Genomic DNA, 16,356 nt, shown 5'->3' on the forward strand with positions numbered 1-16,356 from the left:
CTAGTTCCTTGAGCCCTTATTTCTAAAGGTTGAAGTGAAGGGGCCAGGTGATACCTGAACATGCAGTGAGTTGAGTTATAGGAGAAAAGCCTTGAGTCTAGGGCCCCTGGATCAATTACAGTGGGCACTCAGCATCCCTGCCCTGTCTCTGGAGGGAGATATTTTCTTTATATTACTGGACAGTAAACACACCTTCCATTTCTCTGGATGGAGCCACGATCTCTATATTGCAAGACTGTTCACTGTACAAATGTCTTGAAAAAATTAATGTGGGATGAAGGGTAGTCAGTGCCTCTGTTTATCGGGTGTACAGAAATGCGAAAAACTGTGCAACCTTATCTTCCAAGGGCACTTACCCACTTCTAACAGCTGACTCCTGATTTCATTAGTAGCCTTTATCCTCCACTAGAATATAAACTCAAGGCATTTAACAATAATTTATTTCTGTCTACATTATTTATTGATAAAACAATGTCTGGCACATAAAAATTTTCAATAAAGTTTTGCTGAATGAATCAATGAATGAATGGCAAAATATGCAAGAACTAATCAAAATACTAAAGCATAGACAAATGATGAAGAAATTAAATTAATGAATATGATACACTACTTAAAACAAGCAAAATATAATACTGGATTTTTAAAATAATATTTGATAGCTTCAGAAAATACTTCTGTTAGGTCAAAGGAAAGTATACAATTTGTATGTTGAAGATTATTTTGATTTGTAAATAAAATACAAACTCACACATTTGTAAAGGAAAATCATGAAGGAAAATGTACCAAACGTTAAATATAATGGGCTAGTTACAGGTTATCTTTATTCTCTATCTTTTCCTTTTTTCCCCCAAATTTCTGTAATTTGCATGTATGACTTTAATGATCAGGAAAAACAAACATCCTTATCTTTTTCATTGAAATATAGATGGCTTATAATATTATATTATTTCAGATGTACAACAGAGTGATTTGTTATTTTTATAGATTATACTCCATATAAAGTTACTATAAAATATTGGGTATATTCCCCATTATTCTAGGTTGTAGGGTTTTCCCTTTCAGCACTTTAAATACATCATGCCATACCCTTCTGCCTACATAGTTTCTACAGAAAAATCAGCTGATAGCCCGATAGGGTTTTCCTTGTATGTGACTCGTTTTTCTCTTGCTGCCTTTCGAATTCTCTCTTTAAATTTTGCTGTTTTAATTATGATATGTCTTGGTGTGGACCACATTGGTTTTATCTTGTTTGGGACTCTCTGTGCTTCCTGCACCTGGGTAGCTTTTCCCGTTTTCAGGTTCAGGAAATTTTTTGCCATAATTTCATCAAATACACTTTCTGCCCCTTTCTCTCTCCTACTTTTGGGACCCCTATAATGTGAATGTTAGTATACCTGATGTTGTCCCAGAGGTCCTTTAAACTGATCTCTTTTTTAAATTTTGTTTTTCCTTTTGCTGTTTTTATTGCATGATTTCCATAATTCTACCTTCCAGATCACTTATGAGTTCTTCCATATCAAGTAACCTGCTATTAATTCCTTCTAGTGTGTATTTCACCTTAGTTATTGTATTCTTCGGGTCTCACTGGTTATTTTTTAAAATATTTTCTAGTTACTTGTTAACATTCTCACTGTGTTAATCTACTCTTTTCCCTAGTTCAGTTAGCATTCTTATTACTAATGTTTTGAACTGTGGTAAATTATTTTGGTAAGTTACTTATCTGTTTCATTAGCTATTTTTTTCAGGTGTTTTTTTTCTTATTCTTTCATTTGAAACAAATTCCTTTGTCTTCTCATTTTTCTTAACTTTCTCCATCTCTATGAAATTAGGTGAAACAGTTACCTATCCCTGTCTTGAAAGGGTGTGCTTGTGTGGAAGCAACCCTAGAGGCTTTTTTTCAAAATAAATTTATTTATTAATCTATTTATTTTTGGCTGTGTTGAGTCTTCTCTGCTGCACGTTGGCTTTCTCTAGTTGCGGCGAGAAGGGGCTACTTTTCCTTGCATGTGCGTGCTTCTCATGGTGGTGGCTTTTATTGCTGCGGAGCAGGGGCTCTAGGTGCATGGGCTTCAGTAGTTGTGGCATGTAGGCTCAGTAGTTGTGGCTTGTGGGCTCTAGAGCACAGGCTCAGTAGTTGTGGCACACAGGCTTAGTTGCTCCATGGCATGTGGGATCTTCCCAGACCAGGGCTCGAACCTGTGTCCCTTGCATTGACAGGAGGATTCTTAACCACTGAGCCACCAGGAAAGTCCCAACCCTCGAGGCTTTGGTGGGAGAGCTGGAGCTGAAGTGAGCACGGGTCATGCCTTTCCCCAGGTTGTGCTGGTAGCTATCACCTTGGTGAGAGGTGGGACGGGGGAGGCTAGAGCCAGAAACAAGTCTGAGCTGAGGTTTTTTCTACGCTCAGTGGCTGGCACCATCGTATTGGGCCAGGCTAGGTCCCAAGGTGCTGGAGCAGAAGCCCTGAGGGTTGGGCCCAAACTGGTTATGTTCCCTTTAAGTACGCACCCTCTCCCTGCCTGCCCCACCAGCACTGGTACCTTTGCCCAAGAGGGGAGCAGTGCTGGAGGAAGACAGGTTGGAGCAGGCACCTGGTGTGGACTGCTGTGCATGCTGGTACAATCCTGGCACACCTGTCAGAGCTCCAGAACACTTCTGATCTGCCACCTTTACCAATGGCAGTAATGGCCACCCTTGCCCTGTTCAAATGTCATGCTGGCCTGAGCCAGCTCTGTCCTCCACAACTGCACACTGTCCCCAGCACTGGCAGCCCTTGCCTTAGTAGGAGCTGACCTGGAGCCAGAGGTGCTGAAGTGGGCATCGGCTGGGCATTGGCCTGGGCCAGGTTGTACCCTGGGGCTGTCAGAGTAAACTGGCCAGAGTCTTGGGCAGTTTCAATCTGCTTCCTCTGCCTAGTTCCCAGGAGCAAGCAAGAGTGTGCACCTTTTTCAAGAGGAGAGTCTAGGTTTCTTACAGCTCTCCTGTTAGTCCCACTGGTTTTCACACCAGCTACGGGGACTCCACTTCCTGGTGGTGGGCCCCAGGGCTGTGGTGGCCAGTATGTGGTTTGAACGGCTCACCCTCCAGGGAGGATCTCCGAGACTGAATCCCTGTAATCCCCTCCTCTTCTGTGTCCCTCCTTGGGGCAAAAGTCCTGATCTGATTGCTTCTCTTCCCTTTGCACCCAACTCTATGTAGATGTTTCTTTACAGCCTTGGCTGTGTAAGAACCTTCCTTCTGGTCCCCAGTGTGTTTTCAGTGATAATCACTCCATATGTAGATGTAATCTTGATGTGCTCATGGGGGAGGTGAGCTCAGCATCCTCTTGCTCTGCCACCTGGATCTCCTCCCCAAGACAGTGGTTTTAAAACTCATTGTGTACTAAGGTTAATACCTGTGATTGTTCAGGAACAGTTTCTGCCAATTTATTTTCTTCCTTTCATGGACCATGTTTCCCCTCCTTTCTTCCTTCCTTTCTTTCTTTCTTTCTTTCTTTCTTTCTTTCTTTCTTTCCTTCCTTCCTTCCTTCCTTCCTTCCTTCCTCTCTCGTATGCCGTGTGTGTGTGTGTGTGTGTGTGTGTATGTATGTGTCTCTGTGTGTGTGTTTACGATTGGGCACCTGAAACAACAAGCAAATACCCACTCATTGCAGATTTGTTCTATGCCATGACTGTCCTTCACTAATTAGCTTGGCATGCTCCTAGTCTTGGGATCAGCCCAACAGGAAAGTTAAAGGGCTACTCAGTTCTTTTCTGACTCTGCATCTTGCCTGGTATCTGTGTGGCTTTTTGATTCTCCTGAATACATGAATGCCTTACTATCCCCCAAATCCACACCCCAGTTCTACTTAGGGTTTTATGTGGTCTATGCTATGTCTCCTCCCTTAATCTCTTTTCCCTGGCGTCTGTGCATATATAATCCCCCTGCAGCTGTAATGAACCATTCCAGCTGCTTTTCAGTTTAAGCTTAGGGTTAGGTGAAACAGACACCAGTTTTTAGACAGCCCCAAATAGGTTGTGACATTGCAAATAAGGTTTTCTGTGATCATTCTGGTCTGAGGGATGTGACTGGGAGCTGAGCTGCTGTTCTTTACAGATCAAGACTGCAATGCACCAGGCAGGAGGAGGGTACAGGTGAGTAAAAACACCATGAAATGTCCTACCACTCTGTTCTGGATTTTTCCTAACTGGGTGTTCACTTTGTTGCTCTAGGTTTTTGTTTGACTGTTTTCCAGAACGACTATGAAGTTTTATAGCAAGATTCTGTTTTTTTCCTTATGTTTCCATGGGAGAATTCAGCACTCCCTACCTCACCATTTAGCTGACATTAATCTATATGTTAAATTTTAATTGGCTTCACAACATTCCCTTGTATCAATGTTTCACAATTTCCCTAACTCCTCCCAATTTTATTATAATTTAACTTGTTTACAGGTTTTTCTTTTATGAATAATGTTGAGCAAGATAATAAATTATATGAAGTATCATTTACATCATGACAATTTTCAGAAGTTCTCTAACTAGGTAAAAGGTATGAACAAAGATTCTGCTTGCATACAGCACACAGTAAAAACTATTAATAATTAACCTCCCATAAGCACTCTGCTAGAATGTCTGATTTTGGTATCATTTTCAGGATTTCACCCCCATCTGTAAGCAAAATAATTTTCCTGGTGGGAAATGTCAAAAGGCAAATTTATTGTCATTTGAAGTTTTCATTCTTTATTAAGGGCTAACATTTTGAAAAATGCTTATTAGTCACTCCTTTAAGTTGTGTGATTGTGTGTGTGTGTGTGTGTGTGTGTGTGCTGTAATATAGTTAATTGTTTCAATTGATGTTTGGTCAAGGTTTTGCTTCATAATTAGAAAAACAAAAAAGATTGGTATGTGGAGGTTTCTAGTCTTAACATATGGTCAATAATTGTTCAGCAAATCCCATGCAATAATTTACAGTAATGTAAGTGGATCCAGAATTATAAATTTACTTATTAAAAATATGAGGTAAAATATTTCCAAGCAATTAGTGATTTATTTATCATTATACAATACTTAATATTATTCTGTTAAAAAACCCAAACAAGTTAATTGCCTTCAAATATTCCTTACTCCATGGCTACTGATTTAATCATGCTCCTCCTGCAATATTTCTGCTAACATTGGACAGTACAGTGGGGTGTTACCTTCCTGTTATTCATAGCCTGTGAGGGCAGAAGAAAAAGTCAGAGTCTGCTTAGTCAGAGGAGCAACAGGCAATGGACCCCAAATGCCAGTGTCTGGAACTTAATGATGGCCACTTCATTCCCATTCTGGGATTTGGAACCTATGCCCCTGAGGAGGTAACAGTTGTGGGCTGGGGTTAGGATTAGAAAAGAAAATGGATGTAACATGAGTAGAAGTGGACTTAGGTTGTCAAATTATTGAGTTACTGTGCGACTCTGGGAGGGTCACTTGGTTCTACTAACCAGGCTAGAACCAACCCCTAGCAGGGGGAGAAAGCATTCAGTCTTCCCTCGGCATCAGCGTCTGAAGCTGTGGTCACCTACCGATTATTCTGGGTTTCCCTCCAGTGTCTGTCTCTTTCCCAGCTTGGCAGAAGTGGTGAAACTCAGCCATCAAGAACACTGACTGTCAGCTGCTTTGCTTTGAGGTTGATTGCAATGGTGTGGTTTCTCTGTATGTTTCATTCATTCAAGAACTCTTTCCTCTTTCCAAAAAGAAGTATTTGAGGTAAAAGGTCCTGAAGATGAGGTGAATGAAAAATAATGGGAGAGAATTGCTCTTCTACTGTGTTGTGCCTGCTAGGTGCCAGACGAGAAATGCTCCGTCTGTGTTTTGCCTTGTTTTTCTGTTTCTGCTTGGAAAGTTATTCTAATGGAATATATAATATCACTTGAGAGGATAAGCTACAGTCTTATAGGGCAAGGTTTCAATTCTTGTTTATTTGTAATATATTTTTTATTAAACTATAATCTTCAGTGCTTGGGTATAAGAGGGGCAAAATGGACAATTTGCTAGACTGGAAGCCAGAAAGTTTGCTGTCCATCTTGTCTTTGGAGTACATAGTTGTATGACAAAGAACTGGTCCTTAAACTTTGAGCCTCACCTTTTTCATCTATAAAACAGAAGGAAATATTCAGAGACACTTTGGAGATTGAAGACAGGACATGTTTATTCATTTATTTTTAATTAATTAATTAATTAATTAATTTTTGGCTGCATTGGGTCTTCTTTGCTTTGCGTGGGCTTTCTCTAGTTGTGGCAAGTGGTGGCTTCTCTTGGCAGAGCATGGGCTCTAGGTGCGCTGGCTTCAGTAGTTGTGGCATGCCAGCTTCAGTAGTTGTGGCATGTGGGCTTCAGTAGTTGTGGCCCACGGGCTCTAGAGTGCAGGTTCAGTAGTTGTGGTACATAGGCTTAGTTGCTCTGCGGCATGTGGGAACTTCCCAGATCAGGGCTCCAACCTGTGTCCCCCTGTGTTGGCAGGCGGGTTCTTTTTTTTTTTTTCTTTTTTAAATTTATTTTTTATTGAAGTATAGTTGAGGTACAGTATTATACAAATCACAGGTATACAATATAGTGATTCACAATTTTTAAAGGTTATACTCCATTTATAGTTATTATGAAATATTGGCTATATTCCCTGTGTTGTACAGTATATCTTTGTAGATTATTTTATTTTTTATTTTTTTATTAGTTTCTGCTTTATAACAAAGTGAATCAGTCATACATATACATCTGTTCCCACATCCCTTCCCTCATGCATCTCCCTCCCTCCCACCCTCCCCATCCCACCCCTCCAGGCAGTCACAAAGCACCGAGCTGATCTCCCTGTGCTCTGCGGCTGCTTCCCACTATCTATCTACCTTACGTTTGGTAGTGTATATATGTCCATGCCTCTCTTTCACTTTGTCACAGCTTACCCTTCCCCCTCCCCATATCCTCAAGTCCATTCTCAAGTAGGTCTGTGTCTTTATTCCCGTTTTACCCCTAGGTTCTTCATGACATTTTTAAAAAAAATTCCATATATATGTGTTAGCATACGGTATTTGTCTTTCTCTTTCTGACTGACTTCACTCTGTATGACAGACTCTAGGTCTATCCACCTCATTACAAATAGCTCAGTTTCGTTTCTTTTTATGGCTGAGTAATATTCCATTGTATATATGTGCCACATCTTCTCTATCCATTCATCCGATGATGGACACTTAGGTTGTTTCCAGCTCCGGGCTATTGTGAATAGAGCTGCAATGAACATTTTGGTACATGTCTCTTTTTGAATTATGGTTTTCTCAGGGTATATGCCTAGTAGTGGGATTGCTGGGTCATATGGTAGTTCTATTTTTAGTTTTTTAAGGAACCTCCATACTGTTCTCCATAGTGGTTGTACCAATTCACATTCCCACCAGCAGTGCAAGAGGGTTCCCTTTTCTCCACACCCTCTCCAGCATTTATTGTTTCTAGATTTCTTGATGATGGCCATTCTGACTGGTGTGAGATGATATCTCATTGTAGTTTTGATTTGCATTTCTCTAATGATTAATGATGTTGAGCATTCTTTCATGTGTTTGTTGGCAGTCTGTATATCTTCTTTGGAGAAATGCCTATTTAAGTCTTCTGCCCATTTTTGGATTGGGTTGTTTGTTTTTTTGCTATTGAGCTGCATGAGCTGTTTATAAAATTTGGAGATTAATCCTTTGTCAGTTGCTTCATTTGCAAATATTTTCTCCCATTCTGAGGGTTGTCTTTTGGTCTTGTTTATGGTTTCCTTTGCTGTGCAAAAGCTTTGAAGTTTCATTAGGTCCCATTTGTTTATCTTTGTTTTTATTTCCATTTCTCTAGGAGGTGGGTCCAAAAGGATCTTGCTGTGATTTATGTCATAGAGTGTTCTGCCTATGTTTTCCTCTAAGAGTTTGATAGTTTCTGGCCTTACATTTAGGTCTTTAATCCATTTTGAGCTTATTTTTGTGTATGGTGTTAGGGGATGATCTAATCTCATACTTTTACATGTCCCTGTCCAGTTTTCCCAGCACCACTTATTGAAGAGGCTGTCCTTTCTCCACTGTACATTCCTGCCTCCTTTATCAAAGATAAGTTGACCATATGTGTGTGGGTTTATCTCTGGGCTTTCTATCCTGTTCCATTGATCTATCTTTCTGTTTTTGTGCCAGTACCACACTGTCTTGATTACTGTAGCTTTGTAGTATAGTCTGAAGTCAGGGAGCCTGATTCCTCCAGCTCCGTTTTTCGTTCTCAAGATTGCTTTGGCTATTCGGGGTCTTTTGTTTTTCCAAACAAATTTTGAAATTTTTTGTTCTAGTTCTGTGAAAAATGCCAGTGGTAGTTTGATAGGGATTGCATTGAATCTGTAGATTGCTTTGGGTAGTAGAGTCATTTTGACAATATTGATTCTTCCAATCCAGGAGCATGGTATATCTCTCCATCTATTTGTATCATCTTTAATTTCTTTCATCAGTGTCTTATAATTTTCTGCATACAGGTCTTTTGTCTCCTTAGGTAGGTTTATTCCTAGATATTTTATTCTTTTTGTTGCAATGGTAAATGGGAGTGTTTTCTTGATTTCATTTTCAGATTTTTCATCATTAGTGTACAGGAATGCCAGAGATTTCTGTGCATTAATTTTGTATCCTGCTACTTTACCAAATTCATTGATTAGCTCTAGAAATTTTCTGGTAGCATCTTTAGGATTCTCTATGTATAGTATCATGTCATCTGCAAACAGTGACAGCTTTACTTCTTCTTTTCCAATTTGGATTCCTTTTATTTCCTTTTCTTCTCTAATTGCTGTGGCTAAAACTTCCAAAACTAGGTTGAATAAGAGTGGTGAGAGTGGGCAGCCTTGTCTTGTTCCTGATCTTAGTGGAAATGGTTTCAGTTTTTCACCATTGAGGACAATGTTGGCTGTGGGTTTGTCATATATGGCCTTTATTATGTTGAGGAAAGTTCCCTCTATGCCTACTTTCTGCAGGGTTTTTATCATAAATGGGTGTTGAATTTTGTCGAAAGCTTTCTCTGCATCTATTGAGATGATCATATGGTTTTTCTCCTTCAACTTGTTAATATGGTGTATCACATTGATTGATTTGTGTATATTGAAGAATCCTTGCATTCCTGGAATAAACCCCACTTGATCATGGTGTATGATCCTTTTAATGTGCTGTTGGATTCTGTTTGCTAGTATTTTGTTGAGGATTTTTGCATCTATGTTCATCAGTGATATTGGCCTGTAGTTTTCTTTCTTTGTGACATCCTTGCCTGGTTTTGGTATCAAGGTGATGGTGGCCTCGTAGAATGAGTTTGGGAGTGTTCCTTCCTCTGAAATTGTTTGGAAGAGTTTGAGAAGGATGGGTGTTAGCTCTTCTCTAAATGTTTGATAGAATTCGGGCAGGCGGGTTCTTAACCATTGTGCCATGAGGGAAGCCCCTGGGCATGTTTAATTTGCAGCGTAAAGTGGGATGAGGGGAGGTAAGGGTCCAGGCTATTCCTGAAGCTCACTGGTTCATTCCTGGGTACATCTCCGAATGCCCATACATTTAAGGAAAACCAGGACTAGACCCAACAAAGGGCAGTTAGACCAAGTATCTACCTCCTTGAAAAAGAAAAGATTCTGAATCACATAAAAAGAAACGGAATATTATTCAGCCTTATAAAAGAAGTTATCCCGCCATTTGCAACAACATGGATGAACCCAGAGAACATTAAGCTAAGTGAGATAAGCCAGACATAGAAAGACAAATACTGCATGATCTCTTTATGGGTAGAATCTTAAAAAATCAAACTCATAGAAGCAGAAATATCAAACTCATAGAAGCATAGAGGCATGGTGACCAGAAGCTAGGGCCATGGCTGGGAAAAATGTAAAGATATTGGTCAAAGGGTACAAACTTTCAGTTATAAGATGAATAAGTTCTTGAGACCTAATGTACAACATGGTGATTATAGTTAATAATAATGGGTTATATTCTTGAGATTTGCTAAGAGAGTAGATCTTAAGTGTTCTCACCACACCCAAAAGTTAGCTATGTGAGGTGATGAATCTGTTAACTATCTTGATTGTGGTAAATCATATCACAATAGATACTTATATGAAAACATCACTTTGTACACCGTGAATAGATACGGTTTTTATTTGGTGTATTCTGTGTGGCTACACTGGTAGACAGAGGACTCTTAGAAGCGTTCATCTTGTTTCTTGATGCTTTGTACCATGAACCTTATACCTTTGTTGAGTTTGCTTAAAATATCTCACTGTATAAATCATATCCATGACTACAACTTTATGCTCAGTCTTATGAGTTCCTCCAGAAAATCACTGAAACTGGAGGTGGTCTTGGGGACCTCTAATGCCAGTGATAAATCAGTGATTGCCTGGGATTGAAGGACTTCCTGGATGTCCAACTTTAATTACTTACCAGGAACATTGAGAGAAACTTACACGTTCTTCACCACACATGCAGAACTAACCAAGTGCATGAAGAAAAGTTGATTCTTGGGAAGATCAAATCTTGTGTTTTAGCAATCTCTTAATCCTGTGGATATCCAACTACTACCTTTGTTGCTTATGTAGGTTCCTAAGAGTGAAGCTCTGGAGGTCACCAAATTTGCTATTGATGTTGGGTTCCGCCATATTGACTGTGCTCATTTGTACCAAAATGAAGAGCAGGTTGGACAGGCCATTCGCAGCAAGATTGCAGATGGCACTGTGAAGAGAGAAGACATATTCTACACTTCAAAGGTGCTGTGTGTGATGTGTGAGTGTGCACATGTGTGCAACATGATTGTGCACAGGTGACAATTATATAATAGGATGAGTAGTTGTTTGGTGAACTGTGCTTATTGGTATAACTTTTTTCACACATATTTGTATATTAAATCTGGTATCCAAAAAGAAAATGAGAGTGATGATGGCATTCTCATAATTGCTGTGTTCAAATTTTAATTTTAAAGTAAAGTCACTTTACTTCTCTGATCCTAGACCAGAGCTATGTGATTTCATATGGGCTAATGAATCAGACAGAACTGTGATCAGATTATAGCCTTTCTTATCATCTAGGGGACTTTCTAAAATTTCTTCAAATTCTAAATCTCAGTTCTTACATCCATCAATGAGAGAGAGCAATAGGAGAGGCAGTTTGTATATTACACAAGATCTAGCAAAAGTGTCTTGAATTATGTTCTGCTCATATTAACATGCTCAAAGCACTTTTCCTACAGTTATGTAAACAAACAGATACTAATTCCTGAGAGGATTGATTCTTTGATAGAATTAGATTAAGTTTGTGAACTGCTTTTAAACTCTATCAAACATAATTCAGATGATGAGTACGGTAATTGTTTGATAATATTTTTTATTTCTTGGATCATTTCTTTTTATTGTGAATGATGTACTGATGATAAAATCAATCAAATAATAAAGTTTACTTGGGTTGGTTAGATAAAAAATGGAACTGAAAAAGAAACAGTGATTTTCCTCTGTGGTCATCTGTTTCTAATCAGGAAAACTGTCTAATTTTTAGGTGAAAGAAGAAAAACAAAATTACCTAAGGCATTAATTTAACATAGCTCCCATTCTTTAACCTCTGCAGCTTTGGTCCACTTTCCTTCGACCAGAGTTTGTTCAACCATCCTTGGAAAAGTCACTGAAAAATCTTCAACTGGATTATGTTGATCTCTATATTATTCATTTTCCAGCGGCTCTGAAGGTTTGCAATTTGTGTGATCACATCAATTTTATTTCTTGTGTGAGAATATCTATCAACTTGCATGGATGGTTGAATTCAGATTTTTCTTAGTAAGATGTAGGGATGATTACACTAGAGTAGAATTCCCAAAATCATAATTTCTGATTATCTTTTTACTGGGTTTCTTTGAATCCTTAATTTCTTTTCCATGCCTCCAAGAGAAAAGAGTTCAACAATCTCACATCCTCTGCCTTAAAAACTTGAGGAAATAAAAATAGACGCGTTCAACACAGTGTCCCGAGCCTCTTGGGGATTTCATGAACACACAGTTTGGTGCAGCAGTGGTGAGCAATGAAGCTGCCTTACACTTGAACATGATAAGTTTATCTCCTCTTTCACCCTTTCAAATTGACCGGAGTTGGTGGTGCTCTCTCTGGGTGGGTCTAAACCTAGCATCCTTTACAGGGACTAGGGAGACCTTGCCTACACCATTGGCTGTCTTCACAATGAGTTTTGTAGACTGCACTTAGCCATTAAGAACTGCATTATGTAGAACTCTTGATCTGAAGTTACAGTAATCTACTCAAACTACCCTATGTGAAAGAGTTTATTGGACTATGTAGACAGGAAGTCCCAGCCATGGATAGATTTAAGGATTTGCAGTACTCTTCAGAAATGTCTCCTTTTTTTCTATCCCTTAACTTTGTAGTACTCTTGGTTTGCTTTATTTTTACCTCAACATTTTCCTTTGGTGGCAAATTAACCTTGATCAGTTCAAGGCTCATGGTCATTAACATTTGAGAGCATGTCTGGATCTTCCATATTCCATATTAACCTAAAAATAGCCTTGCTGATTCATGTGCCTGCCCTAGGGCTATCAGATGTTCAGAGGGAAAAGGAAATCGGATTGTCAGGCTTAAGTCGAGATTGCACTTTTTTTCTGGAAATAAAGCCATGTAACTTATTGCCATTCTTTTTTTTTTTTTTTTTTTTTTTTTTTTGCGGTATGCGGGCCTCTCACTGTTGTGGCCTCTCCCGTTGCGGAGCACAGGCTCCGGACGCGCAGGCTCAGCGGCCATGGCTCACGGGCCCAGCCGCTCCGCGGCATGTGGGATCCTCCCAGACCGGGGCACGAACCCGTATCCCCTGCATCGGCAGGCGGACTCTCAACCACTGCGCCACCAGGGAGGCCCTGCCATTCTTTACATAAGTCACTCTAAGCCCCCGTTGGGACCTAGGAAAATTCTATTTATTAAAACATATAGTAAGTGTAAGAGATCTAGAATGTTACTACACCTACCTCATGGATGTTTAGTGTCCTGGTCCTAGATGTGCCTGGCAGCCTGGTTAAGTGTGGGGAAATTATTTAATGACATCTTTAAAATGACTGCTTCTATTTTATTCCAGCCAGGGGAGGAACTTTTTCCCAAAGATGAAAATGGAAAAATGATATTTGACACAGTGGATCTCTGTCGCACGTGGGAGGTGAGTCCGTGGAGGAGAGAGCCCAGGGGAGGAAGTCAGGAGAGGGGGAACCCCCTTCATTTCTTCCACCTGTGAGAATGGGCTGTGGACCATCAGATTCAGCAGTTCATGAACTTTAAAGGGCTGTTATGCTGGGGTGGTGTGGACGAAATCATTGCTGAAATGTTCACAGAGAGAAACGGAGAAGAATTTGGGACAATGAAGATAAGCATCTCTTTCCTTCAGTGTGATATATCTTCTTCTGAGTTTTTCTAAGGAAGAGACAGTAATTCTTATTTTATTTTATTTTATTTTTTATAAATTTATTTATTTATTTATGGCTGCGTTTGGTCTTCACTGCGGTGCACAGGCTTCTCATTGTGGTGGCTTCTCTTGTTGCAGAGCATGGGCTGTAGGCACGTGGGCTTCAGTAGTTGTGGCTCGCAGGCTCTGTGCCTCTCGCAGTAGAGCGCAGGCTCAGTAGTTGTGGTGCACAGGCTTAGTTGCTCCGCAGCATGTGGGATTTTCCCCGACCAGGGCTTAAACCCATGTCCCCTGCATTGGCAGGCGGATTCTTAACCACTGCGCCACCAGGAAGTCCCATAATTCTTATTCTTGTGTCACAACCTTCTTCCCCTTTTTTCTTCTTGATAATCCATGCTAATTCTTGACAGTTGACCCTGTTAGCATTTTTTCAGCATTTATTCTTGCTCTATAGCCCATTGCAAATCATGTTCACTACCCCTTCCCCCCCAGGCCCTGGAGAAGTGTAAGGAGGCAGGACTGGCCAAGTCCATCGGGGTGTCCAACTTTAACCGCAAACAGCTGGAGAAGATCCTGAACAAGCCGGGGCTCAAGTACAAGCCAGTCTGCAACCAGGTGAGCAGCCTCCATCTCCTCTCCTTTCTGCTCTTCATAACCTCCTTCCTGCAGTAGAGCCAGATGTCTATTTGTCTTCCGCTCCTATTCACCCTACCTTTGTGGGACAGAAGATTCTAGAGAGCAGAGCCTCTGTCTGGAAGGGCGTGAATAGAACCCAGAATGGTATCTCTGTGTGATTAAGTCTTGGTGGAAAAGATGGGGAGGGCTTCCTGCTAAATTGTGGGTAGGAATTTAGGGAAGGTAAAGGAGATAAAGGAGAGTTAGAATAGTTACCCAGAACTTAGAGGAAGGTGGCATTTCCCTGAGCTGTAAAGGATGACCAGAAATTGGATGGTGAAAGTGCCTTGGAGGGAACTGTGTACAGGTAGGAAGGCCATGAAAACATAGAATGAGAAGCAAATAAAGAGTGAAAATGAGATCTCATTGAGGTTTTAAGAGTTTGTGTGGGGCTCAGATGCCTGAGTCCTTAGTCTTAGTGTCTCTGCTTTTAGAGATCTTCAACAGGAAGCATAGTACAGAAAAATTTGCTGGAGACTATGAAATTCATCCAGGTTAGAGGGTGAAGTTAATGTCTTATGGTGATACTAACAGTAGATGAAATAGTCACTCAGGAATTAGAGCAGACCTTGTGATTTACTTGGTCTTGGTATGGTTCTCCCATTGATTTCTACCTTAAAATTAAATGTTTAAACACATTTTTTCTCTGTTTGATCCTGTGCTCGTATATTTTTTGTTGTATTTTTACTTTTTTTGTGGTGAGAAAACTTAATAAGAGATTTGTCCTCTTAAATTTTAAGTATACAATACAATGTAATACAATATTGTTAACTGCAGGGACAACGCCATACAGCATATCTCTAGAATTTATTCATCTTGAGTAACAGACTTCACACCCATGTTTAGAAACTTCCGATTTCTCCTTGCTCCCGTCTGACCATTTTAGATATTAATATTTGTTTTTCTGTGACTGTTGTATTTCATATAATGTAATGTCCACAAGTACAACCTGAAGTCAAGGAGTAAGAGTCTTCTACAGAAAAAGTAGCTTGTAAAATTCAAGATTTATATATATCTATATACAGCATCAACATTTTCATTTATAAAAGTTTAAAAATTAATGTGATTTTAGCATTAATTTTGCCTCCAAGTTTTCATTGTGAAAATTTTCAGATATTAACAAAGTTAAGGGTATGATAGAGAACATCCATTTTCCCTCTTGTAGGCAAAATTTTTCACATTTTGCCACATTGCCAGATGTATATATATATATATATAATATATATATATGTATATATATTTATGTATGTAATATTTTGTTGACTTGAATCTCATTGTGATTCACATGTCACTTTGAGACATGTTTTTCAAGCTCTTTTAACCTAGCATGGTGGTCACTCAATCATTTTTGTAACCATGATATCCAGACAGGTTTTTGACAAATATAATAGATTTATCAGACTATCATCTTGTGATGTTAGTTAATTTGTTTCTCTATTCTCAGTTCCTGTAAATGAGTAGATAGATCTGAACTCCTTACTACCTTAAGGTTAAACATTTTGACAAGAACACGTCCTTTGCATGCTGTGACCTTCAAATGCATCCCAGTAGGAAGCACGTGATGACAGGTTGTCCCACTGTGAATGATGGCACTTTTATTCTCCTGGTAAAGCTAGTGGTAGCTAGATTTTTTGTTTGGAAATGTGTATTTTCCCTATTGAAATTACCTAGTCATCTGGGGAAGTTAGATTCTCCCCAAATTTTCACATAATGGTTGAGAATCCATCAACGACTTTCACCTGAATTAGTTATTTCATTGGGATGTTTTTCAATATTTTCAACTTAAATACTCTTTTTGATCTTCTTACCTGACATTTTATTGCAAAAATAAAATTCTGTCATTAAGTCAGCATAAAATACCTTATTCCTATAAGACAGGATACAAACTTTACTCCTTCCCCTTAGTTCTCAGTTTCTGAGAAAGGATTTATTGTAATAATCACCATCAGTGGAGGCAAGTATTTTTGTTCTTTCTCTCTCTCTCATCACTTGGGACTCAGGGATTTTTATTTACTCCCAGTGTTACATTTGCTTTTATTCATTATTCCTTTTGAGGCTCAAATCTAACCAAATGTCACCAGTGGGATCCCCATCAAATTGGTTCTTTTAGTGCTTCAGACATTTCTTCATGAGTCTTGGAGCAAATTCTTTGCAAAATTTGATGTCCAAGACTCAAACAGTTGTTTTTCTGTCTCAGATCTGGAATTAGGCGTGTCTCCTGGTAGTGTATTTAGTAATTGAGATCTGGTCCCTAGAGT

At 39.5% G+C, this 16,356-nt stretch overlaps 1 protein-coding gene across 3 annotated transcripts in view; it reads left to right on the forward strand.

Annotated features, from left to right (window-relative positions):
* The first annotated feature begins 5,196 nt into the window (after positions 1 to 5,196).
* The window catches only part of LOC309802590 (dihydrodiol dehydrogenase 3), a 43,095-nt gene continuing 31,935 nt past the window's right edge, over positions 5,197 to 16,356 (forward strand). The window contains exons 1-5 of one of the 3 annotated variants that reach the window (XM_082618275.1): positions 5,198 to 5,335; positions 10,582 to 10,749; positions 11,600 to 11,716; positions 13,103 to 13,180; positions 13,916 to 14,038. In XM_082618275.1, coding sequence (XP_082474401.1) covers positions 5,252 to 5,335; positions 10,582 to 10,749; positions 11,600 to 11,716; positions 13,103 to 13,180; positions 13,916 to 14,038 — 570 coding nt within the window. In that variant the 5' untranslated portion in view covers positions 5,198 to 5,251. Of the gene's footprint in view, positions 5,336 to 5,615; positions 5,660 to 10,581; positions 10,750 to 11,599; positions 11,717 to 13,102; positions 13,181 to 13,915; positions 14,039 to 16,356 lie in introns of those variants that run through there. The other 2 variants (XM_082618277.1, XM_082618276.1) reach the window with 2 other exon arrangements.

Source organism: Mesoplodon mirus (assembly GCF_964341445.2).
Source record: "Mesoplodon mirus genome assembly, chromosome: 4".
NCBI lineage: Eukaryota > Metazoa > Chordata > Mammalia > Artiodactyla > Ziphiidae > Mesoplodon > Mesoplodon mirus.